Consider the following 16,747-nt stretch of genomic DNA (forward strand, 5'->3'; position numbering starts at 1 on the left):
TCATCGGCATTGTACGTTTAGGTAGGTTTACCTCATTTTTCTTATAATCGTACATGAAACATCACGAATTCACATGAAGATTTTGGCCACACAAACTGATAGTTTGTTGTCGTTTACTAGACAACCCATAATCGTAACAAGCATAATAAAAACCATAACATGCTTAACTATACCTTCTAACAAACTCCACACAATCAACGCCATGATTACATTGCACTTGTCGTATGCTATCTAGAATTACCATACATGGCCTCCCCTCATAATTGTGGGGTGATATTCTAGACTTTTCGAGTACTCACAAGACCTATAGTCCTAGACAAGGGATGAGAGAGAGACGAGGGTATAAGAGAACATCGTGAGAATGCGCATGAACAATTTATAGTACGAACCCATGGTATGTTACCGTTTACCATCCAAGCAACCATGATCTTAATTAACATGCACAATAAAAAACATGTGAATAATGCACACTTTACAAATCCGAAACACCAGCTAGCGCAACAACCACCGCATGCTTAGTTGTACCTTCTAACAAACGCCACACCATCGACTACATGGCTACTTGGCATCGCTTGTCATACACTATCCGCATTTACCTCTCACATGTGTCTCGCCACTCGGTCTGACTCCCCCCCCCCCCCACACACACACACAGTCGCCACGGCGAGCGCTATCCTGGACTTCCCCGGTCCGCGCGGGACTATATAATCCTCGACGGAGGAGGGGAAGAGGAAAGGGAAGGTATCGGGGTATCATCCAAAGTGGGGGCATATGTGGAGAGGCAGTGTGAGTCCCTCTTTCCCTGTCATCTCTCCCCTACTAGGCCCATTTGCCCTCTCCCCCCTCCATCCATCCATCCATTCATCCATATCTCCCTTCCTTTTGCCGTCCCTTTTTCTTGATTTGATTCTTCTTCCTCCCATGGTCTCTCCTCTTCTCTCCCCTTCCTTACACTAACAGAGAGCTCTTCTTCTTCTTCTTCTTCTTCTTCTTCTTCTTCTTCTTCTTCTTCTTCTTCTTCTTCCTCTCAGCTAGCCGTGCTCCGGCTGCGTGAGATGTAAGACGACGCGCGAATCAAAAATCTCAAAATCTCAAGAAGCCAAGAACAGCAGCAGCAAGTAGAAGGAAAAAGGAGGAGAGAATTAAGAGGGAATCCAAGAACAGTGGTAATTAACGCTTTACCAATCTCTCTCTCTTTTTCTCTCTTAAATTATTTCTCTCCTGGATTCTTTGGTTTGCCTTGTTTGACGGTAGATTAGAATCGTGTTGTTTTTCATTTTCATTTTTATGTTTATTAGCGTCGAATGATTGCAGTCTTCGTCAATCAGGTGGGCCGACACAACCGACTTGCTGTTCGTGTCTCTGTTTCTTTCCTTCTTCTTCTTTTTTTTCTGTTCTAAGTATTTTTCAAAAAAACAAAACAAAAAAAAATAAAAACAGAGAGAGTTTTGTCTTGGTTCTTGGCTGGTTTGCATCATGTTGATTGGGAAAGCAAAAATCTCTCTTTCGAAGCCCCCCATCTGCCCTACTGTTGCTGCTGCTGTTACTACTACTGCCTCCATCAGCCGTCGGCTGCAGTCGCCGACCGGTGGGCCCCACTCGTCCACTTTGTTGCAAAATCTCTGTGTCTTTATTGTTTCTTCTGGTCGCGATCAGAGGGAGGAGAGAATTAATTAATTAATTAATTAATTAAAGGGGAAAGAAAATCATGGATGTTATGATTGGAGATTGGATGGTTGGCTTGTGACGGCGCATGTACACTGTAGTCGTATCTCTCTGGTAGCACCACGTACAATTAATTAGTTAATTAATTGCATAGAGTTTTTTTTTTGTTCATTTTTGTTTGCTTGTTTTGGGAAGCCTTTGATTGATGTAGCAGTAGCAGTAGTATAGTACTGTAGTTACCGTGCCACACGCTGCTGATAGGAGGAAGGGGGGCGCGTGGCCTATCTGGACCGTCGGATGGAGATCGGACGGAAGGGAGTGCTCCACGTGGCATCGAGATTCCAATCGGGGAGGCGCCGCCGCCCGCCGCACCTGCGGAAAGCGGATTCCCTTTTTGGGAAAGCGTAAAGCGCGCGTGGCTGGCTGCCTGGCCTCCTCTCGCGCAGCGGATTGGGCCCGCCTGTCGGTGACAGGTGCCCCACCGGGCCACGTGGCTGGCTGACCACCAGTGGTAGTTGACTACTCCGCAATTAACTACTCCTACCTGGATAAAAGGCAATTATGTGCCAATCAGAAATTCAGAAATGTGAATTCCTCTTACCAGTTGACTTGAGACCATGTGGATTACCAAGGCAAAGATGATTTGGTCTATCACCCTGCTGATTAATCTACCCTCCGTTCAAAAAAAAAATCAAACCCTATATTTAAATTTGGACATATTTGATTTTTTTTACAGAGTAGTAGGTTAGGTTTAGGTCTTAGGACATCTCTGTGATTAGTGATTAATCCCCAATTGTTTCAAGTACTTGCTTGCCTATTTGTAAGTAACTTTATACTCTCTGTTTGTTTCAGAAAAACAACAAAAAAAAAGGAACATTTCACATTAGTATCTTCATACAAAATCGTTCACCTAACTACAAACTATATACAATAGTGAACCGATGACCTTTCTCGCACTTAAAAATCTTGAACAAGATTACTTGTTTTGTTAAAAAAAACTATTCCCTTCATCATGTGGATATAGTAATCTACAACTGAAATGGATGTTTTATAATAGATGTATCCCATCCGATTCTAGATTGTTATATTCTGAGACAGAGCGAGTAAATCTGATCATTTTGCATTTAACTTTTCACGATTATTTGCTCTTTAAACTCCATATTGTTCAAAACTGGGCAATGCTCCATCTATTTTAAAATACAAGACATAACTATCCTTAGTCCAAAGACCAAAAACCAATTATTATCATTTTTCTTGTTCATATCATCATAATAAATACAATACATGCACCCAATAAAATTAGAGATATTGAGAATAAATGATTTAAATAATAACATTTAACTTAAAGTTGCCATTTTCGTATTCAAACACGTGCTACTAACTGACAGGTGGGCCCTAACCGCGGCATGCAACGCTGGAAAAATAAGACCTAATCAACCGAATTTTTTATTTATATTAATTAATAAGTCTTGAATTAAATAAGTGGTAAATCTTAAATTGAATTTGTAAAAATAGGATGGACGTTGTTTCAAAGGGCGTCCAGATTTGGACGCTGTTCCAAGAAGTGTCCAGAGGTGGACGCTGTACCGAAGCACGTCCAGGCTCGGTTTGGGGCGCCCATGCCGCCATGCGGAGAGGCGCCATCGTCGACTCTCCTCTCCTCAGGCCCAATGTTGGTGCAGGGCTCGGGCAAGGTGCTGCCATGCCCGCCGTTCACCTCGACTCTGGGAGACTGCAACAGCCGCCTTCCGGCTTCCGTCTCCACAATGTCAGGAATCTGCCATTGCAGTTCACCTCAACTCACCTCGAAGGCTCTCGAATCCGGAGAGGACGCCGCCGCTTTTTGCCTTCACACCGGGAGGTCGCAGCCGCTATCCACGTTCTGGTTGAGTCATGCTGGAACAATAACCCACTCGTGCCGGCTTGTGTTGCGTCGTCTGTCCGCCCCTCTTGGTTCCTAACAGCAAGTCCAGGCATCGCCTCACTCCAGGTGGCTGGCCGAGCAAGTATGCTCAGTTCATAGATTTTGGTATTCAGGTGTATATGTTCTGCAATAGAAAGTTTACAAAGAATGCAAAATTACGAAGGGTAGGACGCAAACATCCTCCTTCTATCAGATCATCTGTCGCCCGATGACTTCCAATCTCTGGCTTGTTGCAAAAGGAAAAAAAGCATCGATCGAAAACCTCGCATGCAGTTCATCTGGCGGCCGCTTCTCAAGATTCAGTCAGCAGAGAGCTCGATGCGTAGTAAACAATGGACCAGAACAAAAACCAAACTAATCAAATATCTCAAAATAAAAGTGGTGGCTGTTCACATATGACCCCGAGTAGAGTGTCCGTCATGCGGAACAGCGGAAGCATTGAAGGAGAGCCGGGGGATGGCGACCCTGTCTGGCAGATCAGGTAGAGAGCGGTGCCTACTCGGCAAGCAAGCAATCAACAAGAGACAATAGTCTGCATAGGAGTAACGAGGCAGAGTTCGACCATTGTGTGATTGGATCCAAAGTCCAATCTTAGTCCGGTGAATTGGACGGCTCTTTGGGGTCTTCAACTGCAGCATTATGGACGCCCTTGTAAGAAGCGTCCCCATCTGGACGTTGTCTACAACAGCATCCACACCTGGACGTCCTATGCAATAGTGTCCTTCCTATTTTCGTAAAAATTGACTTTGCTTTATTATATATTTAATTTCTGCATTATTAATTATTATGAATAAAAAATTCGGCCTAATCAACATCACAACAAGAACCTCTGAAATAAAAAAAACACAGTAATAACAGGTATAAGTAACAAACCACAACGAACCCTAATAAGTTCAGATAATAGAAAAGGTCTTCTCAAGATTCAGTCATGGCGATCGCCGCAAGCAGGGCCAACGCCAACGCCAACCGAAGCCGCCACCATCATCAACCGAGGCGGTGGGAAAAAAATTCCTCCCAATGCTGGCACGCACGCGCACTCGCTCGAGAATCCGGCGGGTGGGACTGAAAAAACAAAACAAAAAAAAGCAGATCGATTTTGTCATCTGCGGCGCAAAGCGGGTGTGCATTTCTTTTCTTTTATCCCCACATCCAGTCACCGTGACGTGGTTCTTGATTCCTCAGGCCGGGCGATTATTCTAGCTCTAGTTGGGATGATTGGATTGGATCCCCAGCCAGCAGCAGCAAGCAATTCTTGGCCATCGGTTGTGGGTGGCTGTTGATTCATGCATCACGAGCACTCAATAAAGTATGCAGATCTGTGCGCCCCTCTCTGATTTGTTCATCCAGGCAAAAGAGTATCTTGCTTCTGTGAGGTGAGGTGATTGATTGATTGATCAATGGGGGTGGATTGCTTTCAGGGAGATGTGTATATGTTGTGTTTGCAGTAGCCCATGGTTTCTTGGCAATTGTTAGTTTTCTGATCACAGTGGTTCAAGTTGGTTGCCTTTTTTTATGGTTATAAGCGATGTGCTCTGAACTTCTGATCCAGATTTCGATCCAGTTCTGCCTGCGATTCTTGAGTTTTTATGTGTTCCATGTCAGTGTCTGAATTTTTGACAGGCAGTTTTCAGGGTGAGCAGGTGCGTTCAGGTTTCAGGTATCGTTGTACAGAAATTGACTCGAAACTGCTCATGACTTTTTCAGGATACTAAAGCGTGAAGTGTTGGGGGTTAGCTTTTGATTGAAGCCATCGAAAATTTTCCAGTGAACTTTCAGGCCCTGCTGAAAGAAGAATCTACTGAAAGGTTGGTCTAATCTACTCTCTAAAGTAATTTAGATCTTCTTTATGAGGAGCCCATCATTGGTCCGGTGATGATTTTAAGATCGAAGTTTCTACCCTCATGATTGGAAACTATCACAGATGGTTCACAAGACGAAACTGTGTACTTCTGTTTGCTTATATATATCTGCATACCTCGCATCATGACAGTGCTGGTTTTCAACTCGTAATTCTTTCAGAGGGAAGATTCGTAACCTTGGAAGATATGCTGCCTTACTTTGATCCGGAGTATGAGAACTTCAGTCAGCGCATCAACCCTCCTAGGTGGATCTCTAATTTAAACATCTAAATTCCAGAGCTCCTCATATCATTATCCTGTTTCATTTCAGGCTATTGTCGGAAGCTCCGCTACTTTCTGTAGCTAACAAGCTGATAATTTTCTGCAGGGTATGCATTGACAACAGCACCTGCAGCGACTGCACCTTAGTGAAGGTAAGAACTACTTACTACTCTCTCTCAAAACTTGACTGGATAATCTTACTGAACACTGCTTCCAATATTCAAGAACCGTTTCACTGATTGCTTCGAGCACCGTCTGTTTGCGTTTGGAGGTAGGTCGACAGCATGAACAAGAATGGCATCCTGTTGGAGGTGGTGCAAGTTCTGAGCGATCTCGATCTCGCCATCTCGAAGGCGTACATCACCTCTGATGGTGGATGGTTCATGGATGGTAAGGCAGCCTATGCTATGCAATTATATCATATATATGCAAACTCATGTATGGTTCGCGGACATCAATTGCCGGTTTATTCATGATGTCTGTTACAACCTGATGCAGTGTTTCATGTGGTGGACAAGCAAGGGCAGAAGGTGACTGATGAGAAGACCATTAAGCACATTGAGAAGGTTTGTAATTTTTTTTCCACCTGAAAATTGGTCTTAAAATTTACCACCTGAAAGTTGAAAACCTATTTTATCCTCTATATCAAGCTTTCAGAATTATTTTTGGTGCAACTGCATCCTGATAGTGTTTGGTTTGAAAGTATTGGTAGTTTAGGTGAAGTATTTTCGTATCTGTTCATCATGTCAGTATGTGTTTCAGTTTTTGAAAAACATTTTAAAGGTTTTCCTTTAATGAATTACAAATTTAGACCGCAGTACTATTTTTCATGAGGTGTTTGGAATGGATAGTGGAGATATGGAGCCAACAATTCCTTTGAAAACTTTCCATGAAATCAAGAATTTTTTTGTGACTATAGATTTACACTGAAGTGTAAATTAAAGTTGAAGTGAAAAACTGAAAACTGAAGTGGCAGTATCAATTTGGTTAAAATTGCAGGCGTTAGGCCCAGACAGCAACCTGCTGGGTGGCGCGAAGGGCGGGTCGTCGCCGGTGAGGTCGGTGGGGATGCACTCCATCGGCGACCACACCGCCATCGAGCTCAAGGGGCCCGACCGGACGGGCCTCCTCTCCGAGGTCTTCGCCGTGCTCGCCGAGCTCGGCTGCAACGTGCTCGCCGCCGAGGTGTGGACGCACCGCGCCCGCGTCGCCTGCGTCGTGTACGTGAACGACGTCGCGTCGGGGCAGGCCGTCGGCGACCCGTGCCGCCTGTCCCGGATCGAGCACCGCCTCCGCCTCGTCCTCCGCGGCCACGCCGGCGGCGACGACGGCGACGGCGACGACGGCCCGGCGCACGCCAACTTCTTCTCCTCCGGCGGCGCCGGGTCGAACACCCACGTCGACCGGCGGCTCCACCAGTTGATGCACGCCGACGTGGACGCCGACGACGACGACGGCCTCGACAGCCGCGCCATCGTGTCGGGCGAGGCCGGGAACGCGGCGGCGGCGGAGGAGAGGCCGGTGGTGACGGTGGAGCACTGCGAGGAGAAGGACTACTCGGTGGTGAACGTCAAGTGCAGGGACAGGTCCAAGCTGCTGTTCGACATCGTGTGCACGCTCACCGACATGCACTACGTCGTCTCCCACGCCTCCGTCTCCTCCGACGGCATCTACGGCATCCAGGTGTGTACTCTGGACTCTAGCATGTCAACAGCTGCTACTACCATATCGAAGCTCCTACCACGACAATGCTAAGAATTTCACATGAAATAATTCGATTTGTAGAAAGAATATTCCTGCATTTCAAAGGAGCTCTGCGCCGCGACTCGGTCAACGTTGACTTTTGACATTGCAATGAACTTCCTTTTTTTTATTTTAATATTGTCAGGAGCTGTACATTCGTCGGAAGGATGGGCGCACGCTACAGAAGGACGAAGCAGGGAGGGTGATCAAGTGCCTTGAAGCGGCCATCTCCAGAAGAGTATCTGAGGTCTGAACCTTCTTTGCCACTGTCTGTACAAGCAACTAGCATCACTGCATCAGTAGAAGTAGTAACTGTTAGTAGTATTTTGCAAAAGAATTTCTGAGCTTGGCTGCATCTGGAACAAGGGATTAATCAGGACATGTTGCAGATTATGGTGTATAGTTCTCCTAGTAGTAAAGTCACATTGATTGATCGATACACTCACACTGAACTCTGTTACTAGTATGTCGGTTTTGCTACAGCACCTGGTACCACATTAATCTGTTCATTTTTTTCAGTACACTGTTTCAGTTCATCATTTAGTTCTATTAACCAGTAGTAACATACTGCCCTTCTACCTGTCTTTTCTCCATTTTCATATATACCTTTGACTGAATTCTGATTCTATTTCTGAAAAAGAAAAAAGATAAAAGTCAGATTGAGTTACATGCACCGACCAGTACAATAGCTCGAACACCGAGAAGCAAATCCTCTGACTTAACTACACATGCATACACATACAATTGAGTCACTGACATGTGAGTTCCACTTTGATATGGCGTTAAGTCAGAGGATCTCTTTCAGCTCGAACTGGAGCTTGAATATGTGCTAACACTGGTGGTTGATGATGCAGGGATTCACCCTGGAGCTGTGCGGCAGGGACAGGGTCGGGCTGCTGTCCGACGTGACGCGGGTGCTCAGGGAGCACGGCCTGACGGTGACGAGGGCCGACGTCACGACGGTCGGCGGCCAGGCCATCAACGTCTTCTACGTCCGCGACGCCTCCGGCGAGCCGGTGGACATGAAGACCATCGAGGGCCTCCGCGTCCAGGTCGGCCACACCGTCATGCTCAACGTCAAGAAGGTGCCCTCCTCCCCCTCCTCCTCCTCCGCCGCCGCCGCCGCCGCCGCCAACGGCAAGTCGCCGGGGCAGCCTGCCTCCGGCGCCCTGTCCAGGACCAGCTTCTTCTCCTTCGGCAACCTCTTCGCCAAGCTCAGAGCATGATATAATTCACCTGAATCTCTGAAGAATTATGGTCCCTTTTTCGGGTTGCGCAAATCGCCATAAGGAGAAGGAGATTTCAGTTGAAATTTTAGAGTTTAGGGGGTGAGGGTGAGAAACTGCGTGTGGCATATGGCAGAAAAAGAAATTGCTGTTGTTGTATAGTCCATAAACCATAAGGAGCTCTACCTACCAGTGTAGGAAATGAGAAAAAAATGCTGGATCCATGGTGTTGGTTCTGTTCTGTGCAATGCAGATTGCAGAATGCAGACTGCTCTTGAGTTGCATGAATGAGCTTTTTGAGCTATCTGTTCATCTTTTGTACAGCATCTTTCTAGCAGAAGCTCAAAGAAATTTCAGTAGATCACTCTTTTTGGAGTTTGACAGCATTCATCTGGCAGGTCAGCAATCAGGGATGTCAATATGAGATAGAAGATCTTTAGAGCAGAGGATGGTGACAGTAGGCAGACGATAGGATCAAAAGTTGATTTTTCATGTCAGAGTTTTACATGTGATTTTAAAATCAGAGAGAAATGGACTTCCAGTTACACTTGTTCTTGCTTTCTTTCTTTTGACAACTCCCAAACCAAACAATTACATAAACACCACACAATTCGATAAAATCTATATCAAAAACCAAGAAAGAATCTACTGTTCATGGACAGAAAAAGAACGATTTTGAGCTAATGGCCTGATCACCAGTGCTGCAGTAGAATCTACAATGCACACCCAGACAAATTATGGTGATGCATGATCCCCAACTGTTCAGAAGCACATAATCTGGAAAGATTCAGGGATCTCTTAAATAGTTGCAACCTCTCTGCTACTTTACCACTCATTTGCGTGGTTCAAAGTCATCGTCAACATCATATGCTGGGTTGCATAAGCATCTGAATAACCTGCCAATTCCCTGAACCACAAAACATGGGAACTAATATTAGCAGGCACTTGATTATGCAATGCTTTGCTATGCAACATAAAAGCTGCTTAGTTTAGTAATTGCCTGAGTAACTGCAGGAGTCCGATAAGGCACTGTCCGAGCCACGTCGTCATCTGAACTTTCATCAGAGCTGCTGTCATCATCGAGAATGGTCGGTTTTGATGGTCCTGGCAATGCCTCCTTGTCCCTCTGTTTGTAGTCCAATTGAATTAATATGGTATTTGCAAATTATGATAAAATAAATCTCATGTAGCGGTATGAATTATCCTAATGAAAAGGCCAAGTAACATATACCTGGAATATCTTCCCAAGAATTTTCAGTGCCATTGCACGAGCCTTGAGATCCTCTTTCTTGACATTGTTTTCATGCAACACCTAACAAGTACAAGAGAATCAATTCAATTTAATGTACTAATCATTTTGACATGTTAACCTGGAAGATAAGACAGGCATGTCGTGCTACTTGGCGATCGCAGTTCAGATACTACCAACTAACTATTAATCATATCACTGCAAATTTCTATGATATCTTGAGGCATACCATTTCACAAACGTGTAGAAGGGTCACTTCAATATCAACAATATTCAGCTTCCACAGTGAGCTCATCATCAGGTCTTTGTTCATCCTCATCTGCAGATCGACATCCCTCTCGGTGGCCAAGCCGTCCTTACCGCTCTGCCGGCAGGCCTCCTCTTGCAGCTGCAGCAACTGCAAGGCTCCTGCATTGTTCTTTTTGTCCTCTAATCAGTCAGCAATTTTAATGAATACACACCAAAAGCCCCGGTTTGCGAGATTTTCACCTTTCGCCGCGGTGATCTGTGACCTCCATAGGTGACCCTTGTTCCTCACCCACTCTGCCAGGAATGGGACTCCAAGGTACATGGCCTTCTTGCCAAGCTCCTTTGCAGCTTGCCGGGAGTACACATATCCAATTGTGCGAAGAATGTCTAGTCCAGATGCTGAGCAATGGCATTTCAGAACAGTTAAAAGAAGCTTTTCTTAGATTGGCATAGAGATCGAAATGAATTGCGGGGATCGATCAGACTGACAAGTGCTGGACAGCCTCTTGGCCTCGGATTCGGCACGGCTTGCGAATCCTTCCTGGTCACCACGAACGTATTGCGAGAGGAACTCCTTGAGGAATCTTGCTAGCTTCTCTTCTCTTTCCCTTTGCACACCCTTTGTCACAATAAACATAGAACAGAATGGTTAGTATCAACTAGTCTAGTGCCAACATTCCATCAGAAAGGAGAGAAAAATCAAACTGGCTTTGGAGCATCCATAATCACAGATGGCTGCAATGGCTATTGAGCTCACTGACCTTGAGCCTGTCCTGAAGCTTTTCAGGGTTGTCATTGTCGCTGGCCATCTCGGAGGAAGCCATTGTTGCCATTGCAAGGTGGCCAATGTAGTCCTCAAACAGCTCACTCCCGAAAAGAAGGGTGAACACCACAGTGCCATCCAGCATGTTCTCCCTGAAAAAACAAACAAAACAAAACAAAACAAAACATTTGTTAACCTGAAACTTGAATTGCCACAGACTGCAGAGAGTCAATCAATCATCTCAGATGGGTTTGTTTGGCTACTTGGAAATGCTGGTCTTGCCATAGCCATCGTAGGCCTTCCTCTGAAGAGGATCACTCAGCACCTGGTAGGCCTCTCCGAGAGCCTGCAAAAAATCCACCCAAGAAAGCTCAGCTGGTCAGACAAAGCAAACTGAATTTAATTAAAAAAAAACCATCCAAGCAAGAAACCAACTTGAGCTGAGTAGCAGGAAACAACCTGGAATTTCTCGGCGGCTTGCGGATCATTGGGGTTCTTGTCAGGATGCACCTGCCTCGCCTGGACATCAAGAAACCAAAAACCGAAAAAAAAAAACAAATCAGCACCGACTCTCCGAGCAGAGTTGGCATAACAAGCAAGAAGCAAGACCTTGATGTAGTAGGCCTTGCGGATCTCGTCGTCGGAGGCGGCGGGGCAGACGCCGAGCACGTCGTAGAACTCGGTCTCCTTCGCCATGACCGCCGCCGCCGCCGATGCTGCTCCCTACCCCAAGAACACCCTCCCGCACCAAGAACAACAACAACAACAAGAAGAAGAAGAAGAAGAAGCTGGGACAGGATGAAGCAGACAGAGCATGGATGGGGAACTGGAAAGTGCAGGTCTGGCGATCGATCTGGGCGGGGGGAGGGAGAAAAGGCGCATCATTCATTCATACCGCAGTGGAGAGGGGCCAGAGCAGAGGGGGGCCATCTTTCCAGTGAGGACGCGCAAGCGCAGCGGCAGCAGCTGGGCGGCGAGGCGATGCTGGTGAGGGAAGGTGGTGGCGGACATGGCGAGCTAAACAAATGGCGCAAATGCGCCGCGCGGCGCGAGGTGGCAGAACAGCACAGGTCGCCCGGTTTTCTTTCTCTTTTTTTTGAAAAAAGAAACTTATTTCTCCTTTTGTTTTTCTATATTTCCTCCTCCTTGGGGGCAAATGGGCAGTGGACCCCGGGGAATCAAATCAAGCATTTTTAAATGGTTACTACTCGTCTGCTCCCTCCATCCCATTTCAAGTACGGTTGTGTATTTAAGCGTTCAACATTTTACCGTACTTCTTATTTGAAATGCTTTTTATGATTATTATTTTATTGTTGTTAGATGACAAAACATGAGTAGTGCTACCTCCGTCCTAAAATGTAGCTATTTGTAGCACAGTACCGTGTCTCAAAATGAAGCTATTTTTCTACCTACCTCCTCCTCTCAACCAATCAGAACCATTATCCTTCACCTACTTTTTTTTTCAACCAATCACACACCTTCTCCAATCATTCTCACCTACTTTCTTAATGTCCGTACCAACCTTAAAAATACCTATATTTTGGGACGGAGGAAGTACTTTATACATGACTTAATTTTTTATGTTTTTAAAATAAGACAGACGGTGAAACGTTAGACATAGAAACCAGAACTACACTTAGAATAGTACGAAGTGAGTAGATTATTATACCCTTACCTTTTGGTTAAACAGGTTATTAATTAATGTTTGTGAAAGAGATGTACTATGAGTCTGTGACTGTATGAAACTGGAACCACAGTTAAGCGTAAGTGCCTAGCCCGTAGCCCACTTATAGGGTTATAGGGTAAGCGACCTAAGGCCTCGTTTAATTCCAAACTTTTTCTTCAAATTTTTAACTTTTCTATCACATCAAAACTTTCCTACACACATAAATTTCTAACTTTTCCATCAAATTATTTCAATTTCAACCAAACTTTTAATTTTAGCGTGAACTAAACACACCCTAAAGGGGGTTTGCGGACTACCTACTTTCTCCCCTAATACCAGACCCACAACCTATATATTCAACATCTCCACTTATAAGTAAAATGAGAGGAACGTACTAAACACATAGAACTATATAGCCGGGACATGTTAGTGAATAGTGACCATGATAGGGTTATACATAAAAGGATTAGCTTTGAGGGATGGGGAAAAAGGAATTTGAAAATTTCGGAATATAGGTGTGTTCTTTTTAGAGAAACTTTTGAAACAGGGGTTTTGTGCAAATTTGTAGTTAGCTACTCCATATAAGATAAAATGGGAGTGGCTAGAATTTAGCTGAGAATTTTCAAAATTTCCAGTAACTTATCTCGTTACTTTAATGTCAATCCAATAATTATCATTCCTAGTCCTTTTTTTTCTTGTATAAAACGTTGAAAAACATTTATACATAAGTTTTACAAAATTACATGCAAAATTTTTTACAAAATTACATGAAAAATATTTAAACATGGATAAAAATAAAGTAAATCCATATAGCAACAAACTTACAGTTAAATAGAAATAAAAATGCACCTTGCATACTATTATAATTTTAGACTTATGAGTGTGCAATTTCAGGTGATTGAAAATATGCAATTTTCCATGTGCTTGAAATCTAGTAATACCCCAACAAAATAGTGCACACATATATATAGTAACATAAATTGGTATTTATATAGATGTATCTTTGATTTGATTCAGTCTTATGTCAATATATATATACTAACTCCTGCATGTTATTAATCACTTCGGTTTGAGATCCCGCAGACCTTTTTTAAATGAAAGGATTGTGCCTTTTGCTTTTCCCTTTCTTCTTTAGAGTTTGTTTTTTTTTTTTGCGGGATTCTTTAGAGTTTGTTAATGAATGGATGTGCATGATTACGACTTGTGGACTTGTGGTAGCCACATTGTTTATGTAGGAGCAGGTAAAAAGCCTAGTCGTTAGTAAGCCATGACATTTTTTGTATTTTTTTCCCACAAACTTGTAAATGAACCAGATCATCTTTTTTTAAAAAAAAAAACAAACTCTGATTTTTTTTAAAAAAAGAATTAATATCTGGAAGTCTTGGAACAGGCTAAGGGGTTGGGTTTTGGTTTAGCATGTTAGGTGCCTTGTTTTAGGGTGTCCGGGGGTGTGTTTTTTCTGATTGTTGGGCCTCTCCAGTGATACCTATGCTCCAGCGTTAGTCTGTTCCCTTAAGTCACTTGTTTTTCTTTGTGTTGTGTAAGACTTCTGTGCCGTTATCTTCGGCTTTGTTTAAAAGCCGGGTATTATGAATGCCTGTTATAAAAAAAAGTCTTGGGGGCAAATCCAAAAAAAAACTTAATTATTATTTTAAATATTTTAGAAAAAATAAGTACCAATATTTTACAACATCCTTTTGCTTCTTGTGTTTTTCATATTAAAAATAAAACCGACCCAAGTTCAGCAAAGCTAGCCACCATGAATCACATTAGCTTCCTATTTCATCAGTTGTATCATATCCTTAATTTAACCATGGCAGGAAAAAAAGGTATCGTATCCTAACAATGTTGCATGTTTTAGTTACTTTAGTAAAAATGAAGTGCAACATGCCCAATGAATGCAATTGAATATACTTCACCTTAGTTTTTTTTTTTAATTTCTGCTGGAGAGCTAAGTGGGAATCTTCCTTGATGTTGATTAACTAGTGTACACTGCAGCAACCCCCTGGACCAGCCAACCCCTGGAAATATGCAGACATAAAAACCCCTCAAGCACAACACACACAACACACAATGCTGCAGCACTGGGCAAAGTTTGTTGGGAGAGAGGCAAGGCAGGGACCAAAAGGGCTAAGCTATAAAGGTTGTGCACATGTGATGGGAGATGGCTTTACACTGCCTGGGATGATGCATGTCCCCTCCATGTCCTGCAGGGCTCCATCATTTGCATCACATATTCACATGGCCACAGGGATTCGATTCGATTCTATTCCACGTTAATTTTCCATCCATGATCCATGTAGTCATTAAAGCTAGGGTTCTTCATTTGGAAGATGTTTAAATTCAGCTAATTTTCACTAGGTCAAAATAGGCTCAACCTAAGTGACGCATACCCGCACTTATTTTTTCCATGATAGCATTGTTCTTGTTAAGAAATTTTGGGTTTGGCCCATGAAGACCTAGCCCAAATGTATTTATTGGGCCCATCACCGAACCTTGCATATATTGGATTGCACTGTATAAAGAGTGGAGGGGCCTACTCATTGTACAGTTGATTAGAGCATTGATTAGTAAAGAGAGTCTCACCCGTAAACTTTGTGTCTCCACTTTCGATAGAATTACGGGACTCTTTTGTACTGCTTCGTGTAACAGGAGGGCTGCGTAATAGTTCTATGTAAAGTATTGCGGTCAAGAAAATTCGCCATAGTTGCCAAAAGCTATATGAGGGCATCAGTAGCCTAGAACGCTATAAAGATTGACCAATCATTAATTTTTTTAAGAAAGAGCGGGACTAATAGTCTTGTTGAGTAGTATATTAGTAACAATTTGAAGGTCATAACATTTATTTTGATAAAGTTATATTACACAATGTCAAAATTTAATCAATCATTATTATACAGTTAGCCGAATCGATATTATTATCGTTGTTATATATATAACTAACGGAATTGCTATCATTATTTATCTTTGTTATATAACTTGCTTAGTGACAAATATAGGACTAACTTTAAGGGGTGCAACATAAAAAAGAAATAAGACAATGCTGCCGTAGGGTGGTAATTGGCCTAACATTTTGACCTACAAAATGTAAGGGTTGGGTAAAAAGGTTGAGTTGAAATTTAGTATTTTTTTGTGCTAAAAATATCTAAGGGTTGAGATGTGTTGTGAAAGGATCCACGGGTCTTGACCCATTACCACCCCTAGGCTGGTGTCTAAAATAGAACGAAAGCATTGTTTGGATCCAAAATCATAAATGAATTTAATATGAACATACCAAATAATACAAAATAAATCAAGAAAGTAACTCAATAAAGCATAGCGTGGTACCTCTTACAAGCCAATAAACGCGCACAATACTAATACTTTCTGTGCACTTATAATACCAAAACTAATGTTGTATTTAAGTACAACTTAGGAAACCGAATGAATTAATTATTGCTCACATCGAGACACCAACTTGTGACGTCGACCAATTGATGTCGAGCCAGTTGACTTGACTCATTATCTTAACGAGTTAAAAGTCGAGCTGAGCTGAGCTAAACGAGTTAACGAGCCATAAGTTTTTTTTCCCCTTGGCCCTAACTAATGCATCTGCAGTTCTGCACGCATCTGGCCATATGCGTGTAGTGTGTACCCGGTGTGTACATGGATGGATAACTTTGTTGTATGTGTGTACTAGTGTAGTACATGGATAGCCTGTATGCGTGTACCGGCGGTGTACGTCCCTTGTGGCCTTGAACTTGTTGAATTGCCTTCATGCTTGCGTAGTTCGGTAGTTGGATACTAATATATGGATCGAGATGTATTTGATAGTGCAATGGCAATGGACGTGTGGTTTCAATCCAAAGATTCTGAGTTCAATTGGCATAAACCAAAGCTAACTTATGAAGTTATGCGTCACTATAGGTGGAACAGAGACCCTTGTCACGCATAGCGGGGATAGCTCAGTTGGGAGAGCGTCAGACTGAAGATCTGAAGGTCGCGTGTTCGATCCACGCTCACCGCAATGTTTTTGGTACATTTTTGTTTTTTAAACTTGTGCGCCGTTTAAAATTGGTTTGAAAGCCTCATCCCTCATCTTTTAAGAAAATAAAATACATCTTTCAAACTATGGCCCCCTTTACATCTTTTTGTTTAACTTA

General features: G+C 43.3%; 2 protein-coding genes and 1 non-coding gene across 5 annotated transcripts; 2 read left to right on the forward strand and 1 right to left on the reverse strand.

The window, feature by feature from the left end:
- Window positions 1–731: 731 nt before the first annotated feature.
- On the forward strand, window positions 732–8,962 carry LOC4329656 (ACT domain-containing protein ACR3). Of its 3 annotated transcripts, none has more exons than XM_015772153.3 (9): window positions 732–1,166; window positions 5,294–5,394; window positions 5,609–5,693; window positions 5,816–5,861; window positions 5,985–6,099; window positions 6,208–6,275; window positions 6,709–7,392; window positions 7,598–7,699; window positions 8,307–8,962. In XM_015772153.3, exons 3-9 carry the CDS (start codon window positions 5,635–5,637, stop codon window positions 8,676–8,678), a joined length of 1,446 nt encoding a protein of 481 aa, XP_015627639.1. In that variant the 5' UTR covers window positions 732–1,166; window positions 5,294–5,394; window positions 5,609–5,634; the 3' UTR covers window positions 8,679–8,962. The 3 variants fall into 3 exon arrangements, with proteins under 3 accessions (XP_015627639.1, XP_066164097.1, XP_025878365.1); XM_066308000.1 differs by lacking the exon at window positions 732–1,166 and adding an exon at window positions 4,691–4,962; XM_026022580.2 differs by lacking the exons at window positions 732–1,166; window positions 5,294–5,394 and having other exon boundaries at window positions 5,607–5,693; window positions 5,981–6,099.
- Window positions 8,963–9,149: 187 nt separating this feature from the next.
- On the reverse strand, window positions 9,150–11,989 carry LOC4329657 (chaperone protein dnaJ 10). The gene is made up of 10 exons (XM_015772155.2): window positions 11,549–11,989; window positions 11,399–11,458; window positions 11,203–11,285; window positions 10,938–11,091; window positions 10,666–10,795; window positions 10,417–10,575; window positions 10,157–10,335; window positions 9,910–9,990; window positions 9,679–9,804; window positions 9,150–9,585 (listed from the first exon to the last, which is right to left on the reverse strand). Exons 1-10 carry the CDS (start codon window positions 11,633–11,635, stop codon window positions 9,511–9,513), a joined length of 1,134 nt encoding a protein of 377 aa, XP_015627641.1. The 5' UTR covers window positions 11,636–11,989; the 3' UTR covers window positions 9,150–9,510.
- Window positions 11,990–16,538: 4,549 nt separating this feature from the next.
- Window positions 16,539–16,611, forward strand: TRNAF-GAA (transfer RNA phenylalanine (anticodon GAA)). The gene has a single exon. It is a non-coding gene; the product is annotated as a tRNA-Phe (tRNA).
- Window positions 16,612–16,747: the final 136 nt, after the last annotated feature.

The sequence above is a fragment of the Oryza sativa genome, chromosome 2 (assembly GCF_034140825.1).
Source record: "Oryza sativa Japonica Group chromosome 2, ASM3414082v1".
NCBI classification, from domain to species: domain Eukaryota; kingdom Viridiplantae; phylum Streptophyta; class Magnoliopsida; order Poales; family Poaceae; genus Oryza; species Oryza sativa.

Bases quoted from the DNA above. Each gene is read 5' to 3' on its own strand.
- LOC4329656 (XM_015772153.3), top strand. From the start codon at position 5,635: ATGCTGCCTTACTTTGATCCGGAGTATGAGAACTTCAGTCAGCGCATC. The intron at 5,694-5,815 runs GTGGATCTCTAA...AATTTTCTGCAG, and splicing joins CAGCGCATCAACCCTCCTAG to GGTATGCATTGACAACAGCA. The intron at 7,700-8,306 runs GTCTGAACCTTC...TTGATGATGCAG, and splicing joins TCTCCAGAAGAGTATCTGAG to GGATTCACCCTGGAGCTGTG.
- LOC4329657 (XM_015772155.2), bottom strand. From the start codon at position 11,635: ATGGCGAAGGAGACCGAGTTCTACGACGTGCTCGGCGTCTGCCCCGCC. The intron at 11,286-11,398 runs GTTGTTTCCTGC...GATTTTTTGCAG, and splicing joins AAGCCGCCGAGAAATTCCAG to GCTCTCGGAGAGGCCTACCA. The intron at 10,576-10,665 runs GTCAGTCTGATC...GCCATTGCTCAG, and splicing joins CAAGAGGCTGTCCAGCACTT to CATCTGGACTAGACATTCTT.